At 54.7% G+C, this 10,105-nt stretch overlaps 1 protein-coding gene across 3 annotated transcripts in view; it reads right to left on the bottom strand.

Moving 5' to 3' along the window:
• Positions 1-9,332, bottom strand: part of PTPRE (protein tyrosine phosphatase receptor type E) — a 180,216-nt gene extending 170,884 nt beyond the window's left edge. Inside the window, exon 1 of one of the 3 annotated variants that reach the window (XM_070363929.1) lies at positions 9,094-9,332. In XM_070363929.1, coding sequence (XP_070220030.1) covers positions 9,094-9,155 — 62 coding nt within the window. In that variant the 5' untranslated portion in view covers positions 9,156-9,332. Of the gene's footprint in view, positions 1-8,827; positions 8,850-9,093 lie in introns of those variants that run through there. The other 2 variants (XM_070363930.1, XM_070363931.1) reach the window with 2 other exon arrangements.
• Positions 9,333-10,105: the final 773 nt, after the last annotated feature.

Consider the following 10,105-nt stretch of genomic DNA (forward strand, 5'->3'; position numbering starts at 1 on the left):
GCCTTTCCAGGGAGACCAAGGGACTCGTCTCACGGGAGCCTAACCAATGGCCCGTATCAGAGGCGACAGGGGTTGAGCCCAGGTGACCAGACGCCAGTCACTCCACAGGTCTCCACGCACACTGCTGCCATCGATTAGGCAACAGTGACGCGCGCACAGCCAAGCCATCCCCACTCTGTCGTTCAGGCCATCAGCTCAGAAGTCACCCCGGGAAGCACGGCCACACTCCCCACCTAGGGGGCCTGGAAACAGAGAGCACATGGAGCCTGGCTGCACCAGTCTCCAGAATACCGGTCACGAAAGAAAGTGCCATCTCTGTACAGCACTTACAGATCATTGCCGTACTGAAACAAACAAACAAACAAAAAACAAAAAAAAAGAAGAAAAGCCTTTATGCAGAACAGTAACTAGGATTGATGTCATTGATTTCTGCCCGGCACTGCCCATTCATTCAGGATGTGCATTTTAATACAACATATAATAAGTCTTCTGCTAAACAAAAGCCTGCCAGGCACAAGAAGAACATGTGTGACTGACCGCCTTCTGAAATACCGCCTGGCTGCAGCTGGCCAGGCAGAAGCCACACCCAGAGGGCTGGGCCGGCGAGACGTAGGCCAGGCGGACAGCAGAGGCAGGCCTGGGCGTGAGGCAGGAGTCGCCCCCCTCCAGGCTCCGCTGGGCAGGAACGTTCGACTCCTGGCGAAACAGACAGATAGGCTGGGCTTTCAGGTGAAGGAAGTAGATGAGGGGCTTCCATTTCCTGAGACCCCAAAGCATGACCAGGGGGTCAGATACGGGAGGGAGGCGAAGGGGTCAGCCTACCCCTTCTCTCATGAGAACATGAGAAGGAGGCTCGGTCCGAGTTGGGACGTGGTCCCGGGAATGGGCATCGTGACCCCGGCAAGTCTTAGGATGCTCAAAGCGGGGCAGGCATCGCCCTCGGGCTCTAAACGGGGGGATCATGTGGGTCCCCAACCACCTCAGATAAAGCCTAAAACAAAAAGGGCAGAATTGGCGTTGTCTTTTAGTTACTTCTTTATGGAGTTTTTTTTCCCATGATGATTTATCACAGGCTACTGAATACAGTTCTCTGTGCTGTACGGCAGGACTCTGCTGATTGTCCATCCTATAAATAATACTTGGCGTCTGCGAACCCCAAACTCCTACTCCGTCTCTCCCTCAACCCCCTTCTCCCTGAGAAAGCGCCAGGCTGTTCTCTCTGTCTGCCAGTCACTTTCTGTCTCATGGATCAGTGCACTTGTGGCACAGTTTAGAGTCCACATCAGACAGAGCCCAGGTGCTGGTAAGGGGATGGAGAAGGCCCAGCTCTTCCGTCTGTTTGGTTCCAGCCTCCTCACCCCTGGGCTCCAGGTCCCCTGAGTCACCTGCCGTTCCCCAGAGAGGTCATGCCACTTCTCACCGCTGGGCAAGCACAAGGAAGTCCCTCTGTATGGAATGTTCTAGGCCTGTTGGCTGCCAAGCAAACATTCTTGAAAATGATGCCTGCTCGTTGGCGAAGCTCTTCCAGGCCCCACTTCACAAGCCCTTCGCAGCAACTGTGCTCCACCTCTGGGCCATGCTTACATTATATACGCCCTGGAAACGATCAAGTTTGCCCTCCTATGGGTGGAGGGCAGGGGACTCCAACCTCCAGGATCTAATGCCTGATGATGTGAGGTGGAGCTGATGCAATAATTACAGAAATAAAGTGTGCAGTAAATGTAAGGCCCTTGAATCATCCCCAAACCATTCCCCACTTCCCACTTACAGAAAAGCTGTCTTCCAGGAAACCTGGTCCCAAAAAGGTTGGGGACCACTGGACGCCAGGGCACCTGCAGGACAGGTGTCGTGACTGCGTTGTAATGCCAGTGTTAAGCCCAATTTGAGTATACCACAGATACTCAATAGATGTTTACATCTCCATTTGTCCCTTCCATCCCACCTTACAGACTACTTTCCAATACTACCCACATTTGATGAAAACCAAGAAAGATCCTTTGAAAGAATATTGTTGGCTGGCTAAGAATAGGCCTAGCTTGGCACAATTCTGTGCAAAATTATTAAATTTCTGGCTCTTGCATCTTTATATTATGCTAAGCCAAAATCAGGACTTTGCTCCAAGGAATTTAAATGAGCAGAATGATACCATCTCCAATACATGACTGAGCTTTAGCTGATGGTCGCAACACGGCTGAAAAGTAATTTATTGAATTACTGATGCACTTAATAAAGTGCTGCCAAAAGCTCAGAAGGAGAGGGTGCTGAGCCAACTGCACTTGAACTTGAAGGACAGGGTGACTGTTTCAAAGCATTTTTATGTCCAGGACTTAAATGTTTGGCTGTTTATAAAACTAAGGCCACTTTCAGAGCCAGAAAAACCACCTATTGAAGAAAAGTGTCCATCACAAGGAATCATTTTATTAGTAACCAGGCAGGTTTTGAGACGACTTAAAATAACATGGTTGGAAAGGAGAGTTTCTTTTGATTAGCCAACATCTTAACGCAACTAAGATGGGTTTATTTGCACATGGTTAAGAAGTTAAAATATTTAATCTCCTTGGAAGAGCACTTAAGTGTCTAAGTAAGTAAGTGTTAGTCGCTCAGTCATGCCTGACTCTTTGCGATCCCATGGACTGTAGCCCATCAGGCTCCTCTGACACTGAGATTTTCCAGGCAAGGATACTGGAGTGGGTTGCCATTTCCTTCTCCAGGGGATCTTCCTATCCCAGGGATTGAACCCAGGTCTCCTGCACTGCAGGCAGATTCTTTACCTACTGCGCTACAAGGGAAGCCCAGCAAGTGCCCTAAGGCAACAGCTTTGGAGCCCAAACTGAGTTCCTGCAAACCCTTGAATGTCATAAAAGGACACACATATTGTGGCTTCTGGTTAATTCACACTGATTCCCAACGCCTGTCCCCCTGGAATTGTGAGAGTTTCTCCTTCTGTGATTCAGTGAGCTTGGTCTAACTGGTAGCGCCGTGCTTAAAAGGAGTGACAGGTCACGCTTTTGCTCTCTGAAACCATCTGAGACTACACCCTGGAATTTAATTCCTGCCTACAGGTACCTAGATCCAGGCCTCCCATTCTGGATTGAAAGGGAGTTTGGAGGCCTCCTTAGATGACGACTGGAAGATAAAAGCTCAGTATCGGAGTCTCTCTGTCTCTCTGCTTTGTACCAAGTGCATTAGTATGAAATGGCTACGAGCAGCCCAGCCCTGGGAAAACTGTAAGAAAAACTGACCCTGGTATCCTCAGAGCCCCTCCTGAGCCATATGTCAAACGACAAAAGAAAAGCTTTATTCCATGACAAGCATCCAGACAGACTGGTGAGTGAGGTAGGGCAGAGCGGGGGAGGGTGGCCTATGACATCAAGTCACGGAAATGGGTGCCCCACTTCAAGACCAGCCTTTGGAACGGGAGCAGAAAGCAAGGCCGGAGCTCCCACAGTTTAACGGGGAGCCTGCTGGGCCAGGAGCCTGCACCCACCAGACTCTGCGCCCCCCAACTCCCAGGGCCCTCGTGCACGTTGGCCAAACAGTCAGGGCCAAGTCTGCTGGAAGCCAACTGAACTCGGCCGAGCCGACCCGTGGGAGCCCCAGCCCAGGGACACTGCCTGAAAACACCAAGTCCCTTTGGGGCAAGGGACAAAATTAAAAGGCTGAGTCCAAAGGTCACTCAGAACAACACATTGTAACCAAGTAGCTAGGCGACAGGGACATTCACAAATCCCTGCCTAGGAGAAAAATGGAACTCGTTGGCTCTCAAGTACAAATATCAGTGACTAATGTTTGGTTGGAAATGACCAAATAGATCTCAGGACATTAATAACCAAAAATGACGCCTGCATCTTAGACAGTGGACGTGGCGAGACTTGCTTTGAGGACACAGCAGATGCATCCGAACAGAGATCAGAGCTCAGGTCACCTTGAGCCTGGACACGAGGCGGTGCCGTGACCCCCTGGAAGGCTCCCGCAGGTGACAGCAATCCATCCACATGACAGCCCTGTCGGGGACGTGTGATCGCGCCCATTGCAAACAGGGAGGATCACACTGGGAGGTGTGTTAAGTCACTCGCCCCTAAATGCAGTGCCCGGAGCCCCAGCCTTGACCCTGTCCCTCTGGTCCAGTCTGTGCTCTGAGCCCTGGGCTGGGCGCCTCCCAGGGACGAGCGGAGCCCGGGGCTTAGATGCACTGCTGGTTCTCAGACGGAGTGAAATGACTGCAAGCAGGGAAGAGACCTCAGCACGAAGCCTCCTCCCCTGGTGCACTCTGGGGTCTGTCCACTTCCCTCAGAAGCTGGGCTATTCTGGGAGCTCCAGATACCTGGCTAGCATCCTTCATCCCTTGGGAGGATGATGCAGCCACGCACCTGCCGGAGGAGGGTGGCTGACGCTCAACACTCATTCCAGCACATCACACTTACTGCTGCTGGAGCCCAGCCCCAGGGTCCAGACTAGCTTTCCTATCAATTCCTCATTCCCCACCCAATAAACATAACAGCAAATGCTTGCCCAAATCGCTTCTGGTTTTTAGCACATGAAAAGTGAAAGTGAAAGCGTTAGTTGCTCAGTCATGTCCAACTCTTTGCATGACCCCACAGACTGCAGCCTGCCAGGCTCCTCTGTCCATGGAATTCTCTAACCAAGGATAATTTTTCCCCTTCTGTCCCCAAATGGAGTTTATATTTGTTCCAGGGAAAAAGAAAACGCTGGTCCCTTTTTTGGTTATCTCATCCAGGTTACACCCACTGGCTACACAAACACGTCACTGACTGGGGGATTTGTGCAGAAGCTAATGCCTACAGTCAATGATGCGCTAATTGGGGTCCTTGATTATACTTGAAACATATTTAAAACACACATTGAAAAAATATATTTATTTGGTTCTTATTTTCTGGAGATCAATATAAAAGGATATGCTGCTTTTCTGAAAGATAATGTTGAAAAAAAAACTTTTTTTTCATAAGCTTCGACAACTCCTTTGAAGTGTCTGAGGAGTTGAAAGAAAGACATCAGGCTCGCATTTCTGGCTCTGAGCTGGGAGCTGTGTGAGTTCAAAGAGGCTGCGAACCACATCAAAACTCCTGGGTTTGAACACCTGGGTGGGGCAGCCCTTGATGGACGAGGTGTAGGGAACAGCAGCCAGACGGAGAGAAGCAAAGAAAGCCAGCATGGTAATCCCCAAACGAGGGCTCTCTTAGCCCAAACCCAGCAGACGCTGCCCCCCACAACTGTGAATCTGCATCTGTGAAATTCACCGAAACCCCTCCACCTCTGGTACAGCTGATCTAAAACCCCATCCATCTAGAAGGTCATCCAGCACTCTGCTATCGGAGAAAAATGTAAGTGACATGAAAAAGTGAGAAGTTAACTCTCCAGAGAAGCCTGCTGGTGTGTCTGGGGTCAGCAGGTAAAATTAGCAGCACACTAAATGTGCCTATGAGCCTAATCGTCCCCTGGGTAGGCCTGGCACCCAGAGCAGACAGAGACGCGGCCCCTGTGATGACCCAGCAATGGGAGGCAGCCCAGCTGTGGATGGGGTTGGGGGCTTGGGGGGCACTGCACCACCTGGACCGAGTGAACAGTGTGAAATCGGTCAGCACCCCGGGGTTAGGAGGGGCTCAGAGATGGCCCAGTGCCACGCGTCTCTCTCCGGAGAAAAGAAGTGTGAAGTTCTGAGGGTTTGGGGGGAAGTCCGTGGCTTCACAGCCTTTACTTCCTAGAATAAAGAAGTCCTTCTCTTGACCCTGGGGCCACCCTAGTTCTAGATCACACTGCTTCTTGACCCCGGTTCAGCTGGCTTGCATCTTGCACACAGCCTGGTTTAATCCAGCCCGTGGACGCAGGCTAATGTGCATAAATGACTGCATCTCCGCCTCCCAGACCACTCTAACACTCAAGAGTCAATGGTGTGTGTTAAAGAATGGATTGGTTCAAGGTGCACAGTTCACGTTATGAGATTAGAATACTAAATCACACAGATCTTACATCCTTCTTCAAATTATCACTAAAAAAAATAAAGTTAACTGGCATATCTCACTGCATTGACTTGAACGAGCACTTTGGATGGCATACAAAAGGCATGTTATGTATCCGTCAGAGTGGATTCTGCAAACACTAATGACCTTAGGCAGAGGGGTTAGGAAGGCTTTGTGGAGACCCGGGCTATTTGAAGCGGGCCTTGACGTATGGGTAGGAGTCCCAAAGATGGAGATAAGGGGGAAGGAGAATCAGATTAGGAGGCTGAGCAGGCTCTACCCTCAAGGATCTAGAAAGCCTGGGGGTGCCTTCAGGGAGCATGGACCCATGGGTTCACTAGAAGGCAGGATGCCAAGGCAAGGAGTGAAGGTGAACTTGGAACACACAGTTCTTCCCAGTGATCATCAAATATTAAGAAGGCCAGTCTTTATCTTAATGGATATATGTGTTCCTGTTTTGACAGCAGAACCTCTATAAGGGTAACTCAAACATTATAAATGGAAAAGACGTGTCAAATGAAGGAAGGAAAGGGACTTCCATGGTGTCCCCACTGCTCTGCAACTTGCCTCCTGGGGAGGTCATCTGAGGTCGCTTTGGTCCAAGTCAGACAGTCATTTTAGCAAGTACGTTCAGCATCTCTAGAAGCACTGGCTGTTTGGTCCCTAGGCAGGCGTCTCTTCTCTCTCCATCAATGTTAAAAAAAAAAAAAGGTGGCTGCCTATCAGCCACAAAGACATCCCCTAAAAACACACAAACGCCTCTACATCCTCAGACCAGTTCCTAAAATGTTTCCATTCATCCACTGATGAGTTACCAGAGCCTCCTGTCAGATGCCTGGCTGGGTGCTGAGAACACAGCATTTTCCTTGGGGGAATAACAATCCAGCCCATCTTTCCACAGCAGGATGGAGGCTGGTGTGATTAGAAGGATAAAAGAAACATTAGGCAGTGTTGGGCTGGGTGGGAGGTCACAGGTGTGATTTGACAAGTGTTGAGTTGGGGGCATCTGCCATCCCAGAAGAAATGTCAAGTGGGCGCCTAAGCCTGGGACTTGCAGAGGACGGGTCTAGGATAGGACACGCTTCTGACCTGGAAGGGGGGAGTTTTGTTAAAAGCGGGCAGCTTGGCCTGGAGTGATGCTGCAGGAGAGAGAAGCGCGGCGTAGAGAAGACCCGTATCCACGTTTCAGCTCCACCACCAACCATCAACCGCGGCCAACTCCTCACACATCTGCCTTCAACATGCCCCCTCTGATGGACCCTGGGCCCCCACCCCATGGCCACTGCAGCCCCTCTCCGGGTGGACGATTTGCACACACACACACACACCCCGGATGGACAGGAGGGGTAAAGCATGAGGCCACGGAGCTCCAGAAGGCGTCCACTGGCTTCCTTGGGGCACCGGCCGGGTCCTCTCGGGGCTGGGGGAGGTCCCTCCATAAAGCTGAGAAGTGGCCCTGGCGCAGGGCTGTGGACCTGCCAGCAGCTTCACACCCTCTGCGCCTCCACAAGAGGCCTCCCAGTGACAGTCACGGGACCTCCTCATTCAGTGCCCACCACCCACGTGGCTGGGGGCGCTGAGCGGCTACGGTTTTACATCTAAAACCATCTGGATTCAGCCAACAACCCGGCCTTCTACAGGAACAAATCTAGATCTTAGCTCTTGCTGACATGCGGAAAGTTTCCGGGGTGGGGTGGGGGGACGTGGTTGGTTCACAAGCATTGCTGACACCAATGAACAAAGGCCAGAGGTCACGGTCAGAGGCAGCGCCACATCTGGGAAGGGCCTGTCCCATGTCACCACCTGGCCTGTTGCTCCCAGAAGCCTTCAAGCCTATCCTCAGAAAGCCTGGACTCCCAATGCTCTTTGCACACAGAGGGCTGCCCCAAGCCATAAAGGCTGAGTGACCGCAGCAGTCAGGACACCCACGCCCTCCCCTTTGCACCCTCCTTTGGCTGAGAGCTCTTGTTCTGCAAAGGCTCAGCCCTCCCTTCACCCCCCGCCACCCCACCCCACCCACAGTTGAAATAGGCATAGGTCTTTATTTTGCAGAATCAGGATTTCACTGACCTTTGAGACACAAAGACCTCCAGGCACCCCAGGTCAAGGGACACCCAGGGTCAGGAGCTGGCTGGACAGGGGCATAGGGAACTTCTGAAACACCTGACCAGCCTTTGCTGGTTGTCATCCCGCCCCACCACCTTTCGCTCTAGAGCACAATTGAGCCACAATCCTCTTTCCTGGAGTTTCCCGGGTGGGAACTCTGGTACAGTGGTCCTCATCTGAGATGATGGCATAATTCTGCAAGTATAATTGTTTCACCTTTCTTGAAAGGCTTGCCGAGCCAGGAAGGAATTTAGGTCAAGTTCAGCGTGATCACTCTGGGTTTGGCTCTGCTTCTCCATCCGAGGGGCTGTCCAGCCCTTCCCAGATGGTCCCGGGGAGCTGGCAGGCTTGGCTTTGTGCTGCGCTCGGGCCCAGGCGCTCTGACAGGTCACCCCGCGGACACCGTGGGCCAGCCTGGGCCAGAGGGGAGTGCCCACTTGCCCCAGAGCTCCCTGCCGCATCTCTGAAGCCCCACAGCGGCACCCCACTCCCCTGCCCTCCCTGGGAAGGCCAGGGGCGCCCGGACAGCAGCCCATGCCGCTCGCGGAGTTGCTGCAACTCGGAGTCACTTTCTCCGAAGGCTCGGGTCTGACCCCTGGGTGCTGCAGCCCCCAACACACGCGCCGGCACCCCCTCTGGGTCTCGCCTGCCTTCACACACATCGCCCTGTCGCCATCGCCACCCGCAGGCACACTCACTCTGCTGGTCCGTTTACCAAGAGGGAGCCCGAGAGAGCTGCCTACCTGGTCGCCAAGTTGGGCTGGGGGGGGTACCCCCCCCCGGGGGGGCCCGATGGCCGGGGTCGCGCGCTCCCCCAGACGCCGGCACCGGGCGCGCTCCCGGGCCGGCAGAGACCCGGTCGGGGACCCGGCACCCGGGCGCGGCCCCTCCTTCCCGCGGCGTCGGCCGAGGCGGTGTGTCCCCGGCCTGCTCGGACCGCCCCGGGCGCACGGCCACCCGCAGGGGTTCGCGGGGGCCCCGGTCCGCGCACCCTCGCGCGCGCACTCACCTCCTGGGAGCCGGGGCGCTCGCGCCGATCCCGCCGCCGCCGCCGCCGCGGCGACTCCGCATCTCCCGGGGCGCCCGCCCGCCGCCCTCCGGGGCGCCCCGCCGTCCCCGCCGGGCGCGCAGGAGGCTCGTGGGGACGCGCGGAGGCCGCGGGGTCCTGGCGCCGCCTGCGCCGCCGCCGCCGAGCAGGAAATTTGTGGGGCCGGGTCCCCGCCGCCGCCGCCGCCGCCTCCGCGCCGCTGGCTCGGGCTCCGCGGCGGGGGCGGGGGCCGGCGCAGCGAGGAGCGGAGGCGACGCCTGGTGCCCGGCGCGGGGAGCGCACCCGGCCCGCCCCGCAGGGACCGACCGGCCGCCCCGGACCTTGACCCACGCGGCCGCCCCACGCGCGGGGACCCTGGCCGCGCGGCCCCACTGCCCAGACCCGGGCGAACTGTCGGTATCAGGGTGTGACCCTCTTGCAAGCGGGAAAGTCCCTTCCTTCTCAGCCTTGGTCCTGGACACCAGGGACTGGAGTGGCTGGACACCCGCTCTGGGTCATGCCCTTGGTTCAGGAGGGCTGAGGGCAGGCGCCCAGAACCTAGGAGAGCCCAGAAATCTCTTGAGCTGCTGTCTCCCACCCTGCAAAGAGGGAGTAAGGGTAGCGCTGGGTGGATGTTGTACAGACTCAATTTGCCTGCAATGCAGGAGACACGGGTTCGATCCCTGGATGGGGACAATCTCCTTCCGGGGGCATGACAACCCACTCCAGTATTCTTGGCTGGACAAGAATGGACAGAGGAGCTTGGCAGGCTACAGTCCATGGGGTCGCACAGAGTCGAACAGGACTTAGCAGGCAGGCATGCATTTGTCATTAAGGCAGTAACCTGCAGGCACAGGAAGAGAGGGGACTACCAGGAAGGGTCTGAACCAGGTGTTCTCAGGGACTGCTTTCCAGAAGACTTCCTGAAAGCTCCTTGGAGAAGTTTCAGAGTGAAGGAAATCCCACGGGGAAGGGCAGAAAGGACACCTGTTGT

Source organism: Bos mutus, chromosome 26 (genome assembly GCF_027580195.1).
Source record: "Bos mutus isolate GX-2022 chromosome 26, NWIPB_WYAK_1.1, whole genome shotgun sequence".
Classification (NCBI taxonomy): Eukaryota; Metazoa; Chordata; class Mammalia; order Artiodactyla; family Bovidae; genus Bos; species Bos mutus.